The sequence below is a fragment of the Perognathus longimembris genome, chromosome 3, assembly GCF_023159225.1.
Source record: "Perognathus longimembris pacificus isolate PPM17 chromosome 3, ASM2315922v1, whole genome shotgun sequence".
Taxonomy (NCBI): domain Eukaryota; kingdom Metazoa; phylum Chordata; class Mammalia; order Rodentia; family Heteromyidae; genus Perognathus; species Perognathus longimembris.
In genome coordinates, this window is record NC_063163.1 from 54,492,184 (window position 1) to 54,509,680 (window position 17,497).

At 39.6% G+C, this 17,497-nt stretch overlaps 1 protein-coding gene across 3 annotated transcripts in view; it reads right to left on the reverse strand.

Annotated features, from left to right (window-relative positions):
* Positions 1–7,593: 7,593 nt before the first annotated feature.
* The window catches only part of B3glct (beta 3-glucosyltransferase), a 106,211-nt gene continuing 96,307 nt past the window's right edge, over positions 7,594–17,497 (reverse strand). For 2 of the 3 annotated variants that reach the window (XM_048341553.1, XM_048341554.1), the window contains exon 15: positions 7,594–9,064. In XM_048341553.1, the coding sequence (XP_048197510.1) occupies positions 8,897–9,064 (168 nt within the window). In that variant the 3' untranslated portion in view covers positions 7,594–8,896. The remainder of the gene's footprint in view (positions 9,065–17,497) is intronic. The other variant, XM_048341555.1, reaches the window with a different exon arrangement.

A 17,497-nucleotide genomic window follows, 5' to 3' on the forward strand; every position in this document is an offset into this window, starting at 1 on the left:
ATTAGAAAACTGGGATGCTTTGGCTCACTGTTTTCTCGCCAGCACTTAGAAGATAATAGATAATTAATATTTGTCAAGTGAATAAAAGTTCACTTTTGCATCCATAAAAAGTTACTGTCTTAAGTTATTACAGTTTCCTGGTTTCTGAGTCTGTGGATAAAGTCAAACATATTTCAAATTGATTAAACTCAATGTGACAAAATTCTTCAAATGGATAGAGCAGACAATTCATCTTAATTAGAGAACCTTGAAGTCCTGAAATTAAGGTTTTTTTTTCATAATGCAGGACAGATGTGGAAATATCACCCATAGGAAATGTGTCACAGTGAAGAGAGGATCCTAGACTTAAACCGTGGAATCCCAACCAATTCCTTTGATGGCGAAATTTATGATCCGAGATACAAAGTGAACATCTGGAGATGGCTCAGAGAAGTTAGATAGCATGAGGACTGTTCCCTGCTCATTCTGCCTCTTTCTTGCTTCAATATAAAGAGGCAGAGTAACTGCCAATTTGTGTGCAGGATTAAGAGAAACCCAGAAGAGGGATAAGCCAGGAAGGAAAGAGTAAGAAAAATTGCAGATTTAGAAATTCCAGCAAATGTCCAATAGACTGGTGTGAAAGGAAAAAAAAATTCAAAACAACCAGGAGCCTGTGGCTCACACTTGTAAACCTAGGGACCCAAAAGGCTAAGGTCTGAGGATCACTGCTTGAATCCAGTGGGAAAGAAAAGTATTCAAGACTCCAACTCCAAAATAGCCAGCAAAAAGTAAGGCTAAAGGTGTGGCTGCAGTGGTGGAGTGCTAGCTGAGCAAGCTCAAGGCTTTGAGTACAAACCCCTGAACCAGAGGGAAAGAAGCCCAGAATACCACAGATAGGTCTTGATCTTGACATCTGATTAACAAGTGAGTTTTTTGTTTATTTTTTAAAAATTGTTTATTTCAATGTGAGGTACAGAAGGGTTACTTTCATACGTAAGGCAGTGGGTACATTTCTTGTATAACTTGTTACCTGCTCCTTCATTTCCCCCCTCTCCTTTTTCCTCTCCCCCACCATGAGTTGTTCAGTTGGTTTACACCAAATCATTTTGTAAGTATTGCTTTTGGAGTAGTTTGTCTTTTTAACCTTTGTCTCTCAATTGTGATATTCCCTTTCCCTTCCCTAATTCTAATACAAGTATATACAGTATCCATGGTACTCAGATGAGATATACAGTGATAGTGCGGGCACAACCACAGGAAGAGGATACAAGAGGAACAACAACAAAAAAAGTTATGGTTTCACATGGCATGTTGAAAATGATTACTACAGTGATATAACTCTCATTTCCATAACATGGAGTTCATTTCACTTAGCATCATCGTATGTGTTCATAAGGGCATAGCTATTGGGCTCTTGTGATCTTCTGCTATGATTAGCCTAAATCTGTACTAATTATTCCCTATGAGGGAAACTATGGAGTCCATGTTTCTTTGGGTCTGGCTCACTTCACTTAGTATAATTCTTTCCAAGTCCTTCCATTTCCTTACAAATGGGGCAATGCCATTCTTTTTGATAGAGGCATAAAATTCCATTGTGTATATGTACCACATTTTCCTGACCCACTCATCTACTCCTCAAAGAACCAACAGCCCCCTCAACAAGTGGGCTAAAGACCTAAAAAGAGACTTCTCTGAAGAGGAAACAAGAATGGCCAAAAGACACATGGAAAAGTACTCTACATCACTGGCCATAGATGAAATGCAAATCAAAACAACATTGAGATTCCATCTCACCCCAGTAAGAATGTCCTATATCAAGAAAACTAAAAATAACAACTGTTGGAGGGGATGTGGCCAAAAGGGAACCCTACTTCATTGTTGGTGGGAATGTAAACTGGTTCAGCCACTCTGGCAAGCAGTATGGAGATTCCTCAGAAGGCTAAACATAGAACTCCCCTATGACCCAGCAGCCCCACTTTTGGGAATCTATCCAAAAGACCACAAACATAATCACACTAAAGCCACCAGCACAATGTTCATTGCAGCACAACTTGTCATAGCTAGAATCTGGAACCAACCCAGATGCCCCTCAGTAGAAGAATGGATCAGGAAACTGTAATTGTAACTGTAGCCTCTATTATTGATGATCTTCTTGTATCACCTTCCTGTGGTTGTACCTACACTATCTCTGTATCTTATCTGAGTATATTGGAAACCGGGTATACTGGTATTAGAACTAGGAAATTGGAAGGGAATACCAAAATCGAGAGACACAGGGTAAAAAAAGACAAACAACTACAAAAGCAATACTTGCAAAACTGTTTGATGTAAATGAACTGAACAACTCATTGGGAGGTGGGAAAGGGAAAGGGGAAGGGTAGAGGGGGGAATGAGGGACGAGGTAACAAACAGTACAAGAAATGTATCCAATGCCTAATGTATGAAACTGTAACCTCTCTGTAATTCAGTTTGATAATAAAAAATATATACACACACACACACACACACACACACACACACACACACACACACACACAAAAGAAACAATAACAAATGCTGGAAGGGATGTGGCCAAAAGGGAACCGTAGTACATTGTTGGTGGGAATGTAAACGTGTTCAACCACTCTAGAAAGCGGTATGGAGGTTCCTCAGAATGTTAAACATAGAGCTCCCCCACGACCCAGCAGCCCTACTCTTGGGCATCTACCCAAAAGATTATAATTATAAGCAAGAACACACTAAAGCCGCTAGCACAACAATGTTCATCACAGCACAATTTGTCATTGCTAAATTATTTTTGTTTCTTTAAGGCATCTTGTATGTGGAGGGGATTTCTTCCATGTGGGAGCTCTAAGTGTTGCCACTGAACACATACTTGATGTAACAGAGTTTCATGAAGTATATTTGTGAAATGAACAAGTGACCATACCATCCTTAGACTCCCCTAAGTTAACTACTTGCTCACCAATGTCTGAAAATAATACATCAATAGCATCCTGCATTAGGCTGAATATTGCTTCCTCTGCCAAAAAAATCATATTTATTTAGTATTTTTATTATTCTTAAGTAGTTGTACAATTGTTTCAATTCTACAGGTCAGTTTGTGGATACAATGCATCTTCAAAAATTTTAATTTATTTTTAACTATATTTTTATTATCAAGTAACTGCACAAAGGGTTTAACATTCAATGTATCAATTTGTGAGTGCAATGTGTCATCTTGATCAGAGTTACCCCTCCATGGCTCTCTTCCCAACTCTCCAAGACCCACTCATCCCTAGAAATCCATATTTAATTCCTGGAGTCAGCAACCATTTCCTTATAGGACAGAAAAGGATTTAGTGGAAGTAATTAAGATGTGATCTAGGGATGGAGGATTTCCTGGGTGCCTCTAAGTGCAACCACATACATGGTTCCAAGATGGAAATAGAGATTTATACCCAAAGAAAAGAAGAGAAATCAACAATACCATAGCGACAGAAACTGGAGTGATGTGACCAGGAACCAAGAAATACTAGTACCCCTGAAAGCTGCAGGAGGCAAGGAGCTGATTTGCTTCAGAAGCCTGTGAAGGGAGTACTGGTCCAGCAACACCTTGATTTCAGTCCAATGACATTGATTTCAGATTTCTAGAGCCTCCAAAAAAGTCTATTTTTGGTACTGAGGATTGAACCCCGGATATTACATTTGCTAGATAAGAGCTCTGCCACTGAGCTACATCCCAGCCCCCAAAAAACTTTTAAGAGAATATGTTCTGTTCTGTTAAGCTATCAATCTTTCAGTAATCTGTCACAGCAGCCACAACTACATGCAATGGTGCTGGAAAATTAGGGGCTACTGTAATAAGTGTCTAAAAATGTGAAAGTGACTTTGGACTTGGGTATGAGAAACACTGAGGACATGTTTAAGGTGCATGGCAGAAAAGGCCTTCCTGTTTTAAGCAGACTGTTGATAGAGATGGCTGTTAATGATGCTGCTTGAAAGAGTATAGAATGGGAGGGGCCTGAGAGAAAATCTCAGGTTTGGACATGAAATGTCCATTCAGAGTCTACATGTTGAAGGCTTAGACCCCAATGCAGTATTCAGAGGTGGCACTTTGGGGAAGTGATTGGACCATGAAGGCCATCCTAGTAAATAGATGGAGCCATTGATGGAGTCACAGGTAAATGGACTATGGGTAAGTGATTAAAGCTATGGAAGGTGTAGACTGATTGGAGGAAGGAGGTTGGTTGCTCAGGGTATGCCTTTGACAGGTATATCTTGTCTCTCATTCGTCCTTTTCCTGTTTCCTATCAAAAGGTGAGCAGCCTCCTCTGCCAGGCACTCTGGCCATGATGTTCTGCTTTACATCAGCCCCAAATTAATGCATCCAGCTGACCTTAGATGAAACCTTTGCAACTAGGAGCTAAGAATACTTTCTCCCTTAAGTTGTTTCTGTCAGGTGTTTTTTTTCTTTTTTATCATTGTGATAGTGACTAATATATCTTTATCATCTTAAGACATATTTTTATTGGGAACTGAAGGCTGGTAAACATCTCCTAAGGGAGAACACTGGGAGAAATAAAGAAAATGTCTTTAGAAGTCAGAGGAAAGAGAACTAATAGGAGGAAATCTAGCTTGAGTATGTAATATAGTTATGTGGAAAGAACTTTTAAGTACTGAACTTGCATACTTAGATTCCAAGCAAAGCACTGAAGGCACACCTGGTTTCTTCTCATAACATGTGCAGACTGAGCATTACTAATCCAAAAATCAGAAATTTAAAATACTCTGATGCCTGAAACTATTGAGTGCCACAAGCAGTAAAGTCTGTATAAATATTCCAGTATCTGAAAACTCCAAAATCTGTAACACTTTCTAGTCCTGCGCATTTCAAATAAGGGATATTCAGACCATAGTAAAATTTGAAAGGAAAGATGTAAATTGAAAGACAAATTGTTAAGTAAAAACAGTAGGCTAATGTTGATAATTTGGGAGTTTTTTGGAAAATCAAGATTGTTAAGAATACTCTGAGGAAGCCTCCTAGGACATATCTGAACAATCATTGAGTACTTCCTTGAGAGGTCAAGATATTCCTTTACACGAGAAGTTCCTCAAAGACATGTAAGAGTGTGCTTCATGAGTCTCTCTGTTATCTCAGCAGAACAGGGATGGCATGGCCAAGATCTGTACAACAGCTCAATGTCTAATACCTTCACACACACAGGAGACTCACAAGTTGTTTAAGGTTGTTGTATTAGTAGAAACACTATCAGTGTGGACCCAAAGGAACAAAAACAGGATGTAATGAAGGAATTCCATCTTGTTCATGTGTGTCCCTTCTTCCTGTACCTACTCTACTCCCTTCTTACAATACCAATGCCTTCAAAGTAAAAACAAGAGCTAACTCAGCACCAGAAACTAAGTCTTCACTTTATTCTAGAGAGGAAAGGCATTTTTCAAGTGGCATGTTCACAAAATTCTTGGGAACAGAGAAACAGCACCCTACTATGTGTCAGGTATTCAAGTATGGTGGGGATGGGTGAGAGTGGTGAACAGGAGAGACAACAGAGTATCCGTGAATGACTGGCACAGTGTGTTTAATAAACAGTTGCTGAAGAAATCTACTGTCTGATCCACTTGGTTCCACAGACAAAGGACATCTCTACAAAAGGCACATGTTTTCTCCCATAGGTAGAATTTAGACCTAATTTATAAACATATGAAAACACATACAGGGTCCTATGCAAATAGACACAAAATGACTCAAGTATGGTATATGTATGGGAGGCTTCCAATGGCGTAACTCCTTTGAGCAATTAACTTACAGTTTAACAACAACAACAACAAAATACCAGGAAACTGAAACACAAAAAGAAGGAGTGAAGTCAAGGGGAGGGTGGACAGATGAAGAGAGAGGATGGGTCAGCAAACACAGGCATACTATTCAATGTACCTATGTGAAAATAGAACTTGAGAGGATGAGTAGGGTTATGAGAGCTGGTGGTAGAACAATGGAAGGGGTGACACTGATAAAGATGTATTCTTCTCAGAACTGACAGGTTAAAGTGAAACCTCTGTACAACTACTTAAAGACAACTGGAACATTAAGCAATGAAAAAATTATATCTTTACAATTGGAAGATAATCCAAATCTTCTCACAAGTGTCTATACTCTGGGGCTAGTTTTTGAGGAAGTATGTGTAAATATATAATTATAATGGTTAAGAATGTGGAGGCCTGAAAGGTTCTCAACAAAGAAAATGCAGAAAATACTGATACTTATGCCAGGCACAGCATCACACATAACCTAGAATGCTATTGATTTAGGTTCTCAAGCATTCTATACAGGATCTTTTTGTGTCTGGATTTCTGATTAAGCTGCAAGATATAGAAACTCTTACCCAGTCAGTCAATTTGCTTTGGTTAAATCACCTGAAATGGCTTAAAAGTAAAAATGACCCTCCTGTAATTCCACACATAAATTCCTAGGATAAAGTAGCTACTGGGAAAGAAATCCCTCCTTAAAGGGCAAAAAAAAAAAAGACAACACCTGTCCTGCCGAGTTCAGACTCAATACTAACATCTTCAAATCTCAGTTCTCAAACAGTATCTGACTTGTCACATATTAAAGTAGAATGACTTTACAGACTGTACATTCAGCTTTGCTTTGATTATTATTTTTTCTCTCTCGGCACTCTTCTTTACTGAGTGGTCAGCATTTCCCATGATTTCATGAATTCCTTTTCCCCTATGCCTTGCTCAGTCCTGGTCTGGTCTTGACTAACAAATACATTTGAGAAATCAGAAAGGTGGACAATAATGTTTTATTCATACTTAGACTTACATAGTTCCCAAAGAGCCAACATTGACTAACCAAACACCTAGAAGTGCCAGCGGCAGCACACCAGGCTCATTAGAAGGCACAGGCCACACACAGAAGCAAGCCCAATGCAGGTTTCCATGTATAGACACTGAGCGCCATGCTGTTCTCTGAGGATAACAGAGACTGAGGCAGAAGAAACCAAGGACTCTTCTCCACTACTGTAAGCAGCCAGGTCCTCCAGGAGCATTCCTGCAGAGGACATGGTGATGACCCTGGTAGAAGTGACAGCGATCACAGCTGCAATGACAGCAATGCTGGCACCATCAGAGCACCCTCAGAGGGTCTAGGAACCCCTCGAGAGCCCCTCATCCCTGTGGTTGTCCCTAATCTCTTCCTTAAGTGAGTCACAAAGCCATTTCGCAAACTGAATTTAGCGTGTTCTGCAATTTGGCAGCAGGTGTCCACTGTCCACTGCACACTGTAGTGCCAGCTGTGCACTGCAGTGCTGTGTGTTTGGGAACTCCGGGTGTCCACTGCAGCACTGAGAATCCAGTGCGGTAGAAGATGTGCACCATAGGGTGTCTGTACTGGATTTGTAGGCGGACACTGCAGAACGAGGTGTTCATCATAGTACTGGATGGGCAGTGTGGTGCCAGTTAGGACACTGGAGCCCTAAGTATCCACTGGAGCCTTGGGTGTCCACGGCAGTGCCAGTGCTAACTTGCATGGCCACCTGACAATGCTGGTACTGGCAAACTGGAAATCCTCACTGCTATTGCATCACATTGGAAATTAGTTACATCAAAGGTATATTTATATATTGTTTATTTAAAAAGTACACACACACGCATACACACACACACAGGTACTTTTAGTGATATGGCTTTAAAACCCTGCGCCTTGCTATAAAAAGCATTATAAGCAAAGTTAATGAAGAACATTTTTTTTAAAAGAGAAGAAAGTATTCTACTGTACCAAAATTAGTATGACATATTAAAATGAAATCATATGCAAATATCTTTGCAAAAATGAATAGAATTAAGAGCATTAAAATATAGAGTACTTTTTATATAGCAATACTGAATGTGTTAAATTACTATATATTAAATATAAGATTTTCAAACTAGAGTTATTTTTAAATGCTATGTTCAAATGTCACTGTTTAAGAACTCAGACAAGTTGACAAATCCCTGTGCCATCCTTCCAGAGGGTGTCGTGGGTACTGGACAAGGCTGAGGCATCAATGCCAAGCCGGAGGAGAAGCTCTCACAGAGAAACAAGGTGAAATGCCAGGCCTTTGTGGAATTCACCTCCCGAGCCTGGAGGAGCTGCTGACTTGAAGGAGACCCGTGGACTTGCTTTGAGATACTGAGGATCTTCTCTTCTGGCTGTGCCCTGTATACTTGTGGCCATAAAGATAGGAGCTTAGAGAGAAATGGTGCATAGATGAACTTCTAAAGAAACAGGAAAGTCAACCCGAAGGCCTTTTGATGGGCCACAAACAGCAAAAAGAAAAAAAAAGATAAAAATATAACAACCATGATTATAGAGACAACAGGGAGTTTTATATTTAGGCTTTTATGATGTTTTATGAATCATCCTAAGAGAATCATTCCAACTGAGTTTCCAGAAAATGATTTTCATCATCAATAATATGGCATAAAGTTCATTACCATGAGCAACATCCACATCAAAAGGTTATCATTCTTTATAGGAAATGATAGCCAGTCACATTTCTTCACTCTCATGCCCAACTGAAACTCATCATGAAGAGAGGGAACCAGGAAGGGGCTCTAGGTACCGTTTGTTTCCCGTGACAGCAGTAAAGCTGTTGTATCACAGCTTGGAAAATGCACAATAATCATTGTGTTACAGTAACTACATCCATCAAAAGGCAAGTGAATTATTTTTTTCCCAGAAAATAAAATAAAATCAGTTCCCCCAAGATTACTTTTATTCATCCAGCAATACCATATGGACTATTTCCACCTCATGTCAAGAAGCGTCCAGTGCCCGGTGCCTTACACAAGAAGTGTGGTGAGCACAGCCCAGTGGGACAGTTCAGGTCTCCATGGCTGTGCCTCTTCATACTCTACCCAGGGCCATCAGGCTTTATAACTCTTCCTTAGAAGCTTTCTGCGTCTCCTGCCTGGTTTTGTCCTCCACACTGGGTGCCAGCCAGGTCAGATACACCTTCACCGGATCAATGTTCCAGTGTTTGTGGAATGATATGGGAATCTGATGAGAAAGGTAATCCTTTGGGTAATCTACTGGCCGAGCCTACACAAAGAAGAACAGATTGGAAAATAATTGTTCCAGAATAACATTTGAATTTGTAAGCTTAACTCTTTGCTCAGTATTTGATACTAGTTATAGGACTCTAAAATCAAGAAGGAAAATGTTTCTCCTCCCTTTTCTCTAATTCCAGGTGCCCGGCCTTTTCTGTATCTCTTATTACTTTCACATCTCAAATGGTTTACTCTGGGTTTCTGTGTTCTATGTCTTCTGAGGGAACAATTCTCTGAGCATAGTTGTAAATACAAAAGCATTTCCTTGGTGACTCATTTAAGTGAGAGGTGTGACTTCTGAAAAATAAGAAAAGTTATTTTCCATGTCCGTCTCAAAGAGCTGCTGCACATGGGTAATGGGGTGGGAGGAGGAGTTCTCTGGGTCCTTGCAGCCCAGCTATAGCTCTACCACAATCACCTGATGTGCCTCAAAGAAAGAACAGAATTCACTGAGGAGAAGGAGAATGGTAATCTCATTGTAGTTCCAGACATGCAGATGAAAAATCTGAGTAATGAAAAACCATTTGCAGGAGGACCTAAAACATTGTGTATTATCATCACTTTAAAACCCTCTACTACTTAGAAAATGAAGCAGAATTAGACTCTAAGATGGTGCCATTGAAGACATAACCTAGAATCTGAAAGACAACTCAGACCAGGAATAATTCTGTTTGCTCTGAGAAAAGCATTCATCTTCTCTCCATGTTCTTTTTTCTTTTTATATTTTTTATTAGTATCAATCTGCTGTATAAGGGGATTTCATTTTGACATGTCCATTTGTGCACGCAATGTACCTTAATCAGACTCAGCCCTTGTGTCTCTTTCCCTAACTCCCTCTCCCCCTTCCCACATTAATGTAAACAAGCTTCACTGTTCCACTCACACATGTACACAAAATCCTTCAACTATAGTTGTGCTCCTTTACCCTCTTCACTTCCCACACCCACAGTACCCATACCCCATCACATAGGACCTATGTCATATTCCTGTTATTCCTCCTTTAGTGTATGCTAATTATCCAAAAGAATTTCACCATATTCCATTCAGAAGCTACCTCAGGAAAAAAAAAGTTTCACCACACTTTACATATGCTTATATAGGACCTTTTAAAAACAGTTCTTAAAGTTTTCTTATAACTCTTAAACATTGTATAAAGGGGTTTCAATTCAACAAGTCAGTTTATGAGTACAATGTTATCTTGATCAATGTCACCCAGTTCCTCATTTTCCCCCATCTACACCAACCCCATCCTCGATCTCAACCTACCTAGTTCCATTTCCACATAGATACACTGAATAATATGACTGTACTGGCCCACTCTTCTCTCCATTCATCCATCCACCTCCCTATGGCCTCACCCTACCCCTGACAACCCACGTTCTAGCTTCCTGGTATTCATTGTGTTAAACTGTAAGTTAATTGCTTAAAGCAGTTACATCATTGGAATCCTTTCCTGTATATGCCATACTTTAGTTAATTGTTTATGTATCTATGTAGCATATATAATATCTTAATCAGATTTTCCCCTTGTTGATTCTCATTCCCTCATCCCCACCACCCTCTATATTTTCCAACAGCTTTCAGTAAGTTTCATCTTGCCATCTTCATTCACAGATTTACTACATTTCAGTATTGTTCTCCTTTAACATTCTCAATGGTCTGGATTTGTTTATAAACATTTTTATATGGTCCATCAGTTTTATAGAGGAACTCTGAGGTCATCAACACAAAATGTATTGACTATTAAAAGTACAATTTTATTCCAGCTTGCTTATATTTTTATAGGAATACTTAAACACTGTTAAATGGTGCAGAGAATAACACTGATAAATCTTATCTTGTTTAATCCTTGACACAACTGTCAAGATGATCAAATATAGTTGGGATGAGGAAAGTGGAGTTCACAGAACTGCCATGACTTGAACAGGGGCAAGAAAGGGGCACCCAACTCCTGGCTGTGTTCCACCAGGCCATTGCAGGCTTCCCGTCCACCAGCCCTACAACTGGCTCCGTGTCCCCCCGATCCCCACCCCGTGTCTCATCTACTCGAGCCTTATTGGGAGACACAAACACTCAGGTGAGTGTTCCAATAATAATATCTGTGGGTAAAAAAAGCTCAAAATAATGTAAGTAGATAATTCTCACAAACATTACCTTGTCACCTTTTAAAAATTCTAAGGTCATCCAGGAGCTGGTGGCTCACACCTGTAATCCTAGCTATACAGGGGGCTGAGATTTAGGAATCTTATGGTTTGAAGCCAGCCTAGGCAAGAAAGTCCACGAGACTCTTATCTCTAATAAACTACTCAGAAAAAGCTGGAAGTGGCACTGTGGCTCAAGTGGTAGAGTGCTAACCTTGCCAAAAAGAATCTCAGGGACACTGCCCAGGCCCTGAGTTCAAACCCCAGGATGGGCACAAAAGAAAAAGAAAAATTCTAGGGTCAGATGTCAGCGGTCATGCCTGGAATCCTAGGTATTCAGGAAGCTGAGATCTGAGGATCATGGTTTGAAGTCAGGCCAGGCATAGAACTCATGAGATTATCTCCAATTAACCACCAAAAAGCCAGAAATGAAGGTGTAGCTCTACTTTCCTGCATCAGACTTAAACAGATAAAAGAGCAAAGCAAGTGCACAAGGCCCTGAATTTAAGCCCAACTACCAGTTTAAAAAAATAAACAAACCATATTTTAACAAAAAATTCTAAGTGCTCATGGAGTTTAAAATCCGAGAAGGTAATTTTAAAAGGAAAAGGTGAGATGGATCAAAAAGTACATATATATTAGCATATTGTCTAATTGAATTGACAAAGCTGTGAATATTATTCGAAGGAATGCACACATGGTACACTGTGCATTCACAAAGTCCTTGGAGAATATCCTGGTAGAAAAGAAAATTAAGGAGAAACATTCTCAGATAGTCCCATAATGGTTCCAAAAGAGTGAAGCAAAAGCAATGGAAACAAATCCTTGTTTGGTTTTCACTGGTGAAAAGGAACTGCTGGAGATAAAAATGCACTTCACACAAAAAGAAAATCCCTGCTGGCAGGGGGCTGGGAAAGAGAAATAGGTTTTGTTGTTGGGTGGGTACTAGCAGGAGGGGGTTGGGCTAACAAAGAGGGTGAAAGGATGAAAATAGATTAGTTGCGTTTATGAAAACAGAACTATAAGACCATTATTGTTTTGTTTTTGGGTCAGTTGTGGGCTTGAACTCTGGGCCTGGGCACTGTCCCTGAGCTCTTCAGCTCAAGGCTAGTGCTCTACCACTTGAGCCACAATGCCACTTCTGGTTTTCTGGTGGTTAAATGGAAATCAGAGTTTCATGGGCTTTCCTGCCCAAGCTGGCTTTGAACCTCGATCCTCAGATTTCAGCCTCCTGAGTAGCTAGGATTACAGTCGTGAGCCACCAGCACCCAGCTTGATTGAAATCATTTTAAGGGGAAAGGAGAGTGATAGAGTGGGTTTACAGAAATTGTTTTAGAGGAAGGGAGGGGAGGGATGGTGGGGGTTGGGGGGGGGGATCTGAGAGGGGATTTGTTAACTCAGATCCAAGGACAATTAACTGTATCTTGGCATTGGGTGTGAGCTAGCTTGTTGCTAATATTACAAAGTTCTGGTCATTTTCTACACAAGAGGGTATGGAAAAGACTAAGACAAAACTAGAAAAGCAAATCCCTCTACCAAGGTGTATCCAATAGCATTCAGAAACTTATTGAATGCTATTGGTGCAACACTGAGAAATCAAAATAGCCTCTAGCAACTACATGGCTGGGTCCAACCTGCCTAAAAGGAATCCCCAGCAGGCAGGACCAGGGGAGGGGAAGAACTGTACAAGGATTTATTAATTGGGAAAAACTGAAATTATCTCCAAACATTAGCTCACACTGAACAGATTATGTAGAGATGAAAATTATATTACTTGTGGGTGGGGAGGGGAGGAACAAACTGGGAGAAAGCGAGGGAAGAGGTGACACTGTTCAAAAAGAATCGTAGTCATTACCTGACTTACGTAACCGTAACGCCTCTCTACATCACCTTTAAAATAACAACTTTTTAAAAAAGAAAAAAATTAAGCTACTTATTTAAAGCTACATTGAAATGATTCGCATATGATACTGTTGGTAGTCTAAAAAGTTTCAGGGAATTTCTAAAATTTTGGATTTGGGGACAACCAATTACATGTAACAGCAGCCAAATCCTATCTTTACTGGTAGCCCAGAAAAATCACTATTTGCTTCATCCCTACAGTGGTGGCTTTTATAGAAATGTCTATCGGATGGAATGATATAATATGAATATTTTACACCTGGCTCCTTTCACTTAGCCTCATGGCCTGTACCAGTAGTTCATTCCTCTGGATTGTTGAGCAGTGTGACATTGCATGAATATATCACATTATGTTCACCTCGTTACCAGTCAATACTGTTGCTTTGAATATTCACAAACATGTCTGTATTAATTCCATTTGGGTAGATACCTAGGAATATAAAAGGTATATTGTACTACTGTTACAAAACAAATGACTCCAAGCTTAGCCAGTGACCCATCGACTTCTCTTTTCAAGAGTCTAAGCCAAGTTGGGCTGGGTCCTCTGCTTTGGTCCACATAGGTTCCAATCAAGATGTTAGCATAGGTCTGTGGTTTCATTTGAAAGCTCAGAGAGGGGAAAAGATCCACTTCTAAGCTCCTTTGATGACTGCTAGTGTGATTCAGGTCCTTGAGGGCAACTGGCTGGAGGGCCTCACTTCCTTGCTGGCTCCTAGCCAAAGGCCACCCTTTGTGCCTTGTCACAGGGTAGCTGACCTATCAAAACAGTCAAGGACAGTGTGGTAGGAAAGTGAAAGGCACAACCCTTAATAGCCTAACTGTGGAAGAAACATTTCCCACCTCTACCACATTTTACTGTTTAGAAACAAATTCTAAATGCATTAACACCAGTTCACAGGGACCCATGACAGAAACTACATACCAGAGGTAAGCTAACTTCTTTGTTTGAGGGTTGAACTCAGGGCACTGTCTCTACTTGAGGCACATTCCTTGGCCTTCATTTACTTTAATTTTTTTATTTTGGTTTATTTTGCAAATAGGATCTGTGCTTTTGTCTGGGACAAACTACTCCTAAGTAGTTGGTATGCCCATATATACTATTTTAAAAACTTTAAAAATATTCCTACAGTGATTGTATTTTTTACCTCGCTTTAGTTATTTTTTTAATAGAGTTTTATGTTTTGCCCCAGCTGGCCTCAGACTATGACCCTCTTACTTATGATTAACTGGAATTACAGATGTGCCAACACCACACAGATTTCTTGGTTGAGATGGAGGTCTTGCCAACTTTCTGCATTGGCTGGCCTGAACTGAAATCCTCCTAATCTCTGACTCCTGAGTAGCTGGGATTACAGGGGTTAGCGACTGCACCCAGACCTATCTGTATTTATTTCTAGTGTATTTAAAATTACAGATTTCCTTCTGGTTACTGTGTAGCTGCAGTCAGAATTATGATACATTTTGTTTCATTTTTACTGCACTTAAAATATTTTCTAAGTTCCCTCATAATTTCTTTTTAGACCTTTGAAATATTTAGGAATTTGTTATCCAAACATTTGGGAGTCTGCCAGTGGCTTTTTTTTCCTGTTCTTCCTTTCTAATTTAATTCAATTGTGACCAAAGAACATGCTTTGACTAGTTTCTTTTTTTTTTAAGTTCAGGACTCATGTGGTACAGAATTTGCCTAGCAAGCCCAAGGTCCTGAATTCAACCTTAAGTACCACAAATAAACAACAAAAATCTACTAAGTGCCTTTGAATTATATTGAGAATTGTTTTATGGTTTAGCATATGGCCTGCCCTGGAGAACATTCGGTGTACATTTGAGAAAAAAATGTGTATTCTGTTCTCAAGGGAAATGTTCTATATATTTCAAGTAGGTCAACTAATTACTGTTTGTTTCAATTTTCATTTCTATCAACTTATGCTTCATGTACTGTGCTTCAAGTTGGGGCTTTCTCCCTAAACTTATTGGCTAAGAGCAAGAGAAGGGGCAACAGAAAATGACCTGCTGTTTTTAGGTTACTGTAACACAACACACTAGCTTAAACTTCATGTGCTTCAAGATCTGTGATTGTTTACATTTATAACAGTTACACCTTTCCTATTGGGCTGTCCTTTTCTGTTAATGTGAACTATCCCCCTTTCTCTTTCATAATATTACCTTATATTTAACGTTAGTACAACCACTCAAGTCCTCTTAGGGTTGTTTGTATGGTAGATCCTTCTAATCCATGAAATTCACACAGCTGTATTTATGAATCTAGAGTGTGCTTGACTCAAGCAACACAATCAGATTTTGCTTTCTATCCAGCCTGACAAATACTGTGATCATTTAATGCAAGAACTGACCTAGCTGGATTTCATGAGTGATTTTGCTATTTGTTTTCTGTATATCTCACTTTTGGAGGGTTCCTTTGTTCCTCTGTTACTGTCTTAATTTCATTAAGCAAAATCTCTTTAGTGAACACTTATGTCATTTTGTTGGAATTTGGGGGCTACTGTTCACAAGTTATTTCCTCAGAGGCTGCTCTAGGGATAAGAACAGGCATCTTTAATTTATTAATATAGACGTAATGCCAATAAGATAAGCTTTGCTACACCATAGTTCAAATTCTTCCCCATACATTTACATAGGACATAGGCATACACAGTATGTGCATGCACACACACACACACACACACACACACAGTCTTTCATATTTGGCACAAAACCTTTTCAGTCTTCTTCACTCCTTCCTGTCTATTCTAGCTACCACAAGAGACCATCTCCTCTTACTTTGAAATACTTTTTCCCCAGGTTTTTCTTGTAGAGATGGTCTGGTAGTAAAGAATTGTTTTAAGTTTTCTTTATCTGAAATGTCTACAAACTAGAGGCCTGGCTCAAGTAGTAGAACACCAGCCATGAGCTAGCAGGCAGAGTGAGAGCAAGAGACCTTGAGTTCAAGTTCCCAATATGTTAGACTCTATTTAACTTCCAGAGTTCCAAAGTGTCAATTTTGTCCAATTTGATGGTTGCATTGTATGCAGAAAATGTATAGGCCATCACATACTGCCCTACTATTTGTGGCTTACAATCTTACAAGAACAGAGAATCACATACTTTAGATAATTAGCTTTTAATGCAAAGATATATCAGATAATCTCCTCCCAAATCTTTGATTTTAGAAAAATATTTGCCAGAAAATGGTGGCTCATGCCTGTAATCCTAGGTCCTCAAGAGGCTGAGATCAGAAGACCATGGTTCAAGCCAGAAAAGTCCATGTGACATTAACTCTGACTAACCAGCAAAATGCTGGAAGTGGAGGCATAGTGCAAATAATAGATGGCAGCCTTGAGTGAAAAGCCAAGTGAGGGCTCAAGGCTCTGATTTCAAGCCCCATTACTGCCACTACACATACACACACACACACACACACACACACACACACACACACACACCTGTTCTCTGACTGAAAGCAGACTGAATATGGCTCAGTTAACATGAAATTAGGAGGGTTGTCGGCTGCCAGTGGCTCACGCCTGTAATCCTACTCAGGAGAATGATATCTGAGGATCATGGTTCAGAGTCAGCCCAGACAGGAAAGTTCATGAGACTCAAGTCAAATTAAACACCAAAATTCTGAAACTGGAGCAGTGGCTTAAGTGGTAGAACACCAGCCTTTAGCGCAAAAGCTCAGGGAAAACATCTAGGCCATGAGTTCAAGCCCCAGGACCAGAACACACACACACACACACACACACACACACACACACACACACACACGCATGCACACACACACACACACACATTTTCCAAACAATCTAACTCACTCATCAGGAATCTTAGCACCTTATCTCTTTACCTCATATTTCTTCCTTAATAGGAACAAATATGCTGCTTGGATCCATGTTCAAACATTACAAATGGAAAGTACCATCCAAATGATAGCAGACTTTCTAAAAAAGGCTTAAGAACTGGAAGACACTGCAGAGTCAGTGGGGGAGGATAGGTTTTAAATATATTTTGTAATTTTGGAAAGGTTTTTAATTTATTATATGAATTAAGGAATACAGAGTTTTAAAGTAAGGAAAGCACTACACAATTTTTTAAACATTTTTTGAATTATCTTCAAAGGATTTTTGCTTAGAGATTAGGTTATTTTCCATCTTTCTTCTCTTCTTGCCATTTTACTTGCTAATGTGTTTTTCCTTATGAGGAAAGAGTTGCTATAAAAATCTAAGACATGTCACACTAACCTTAATAAATTACTTCCTTTAGACATGAACAGTTTTAATTACCTTTCCTTTTCCATGAGCAAGACATCATGCGACAGAGCAAGAGAAGGGGCAACAGAAAATGACCTGCTGTTTTTAGGTTACTGTAACACAACACACTAGCTT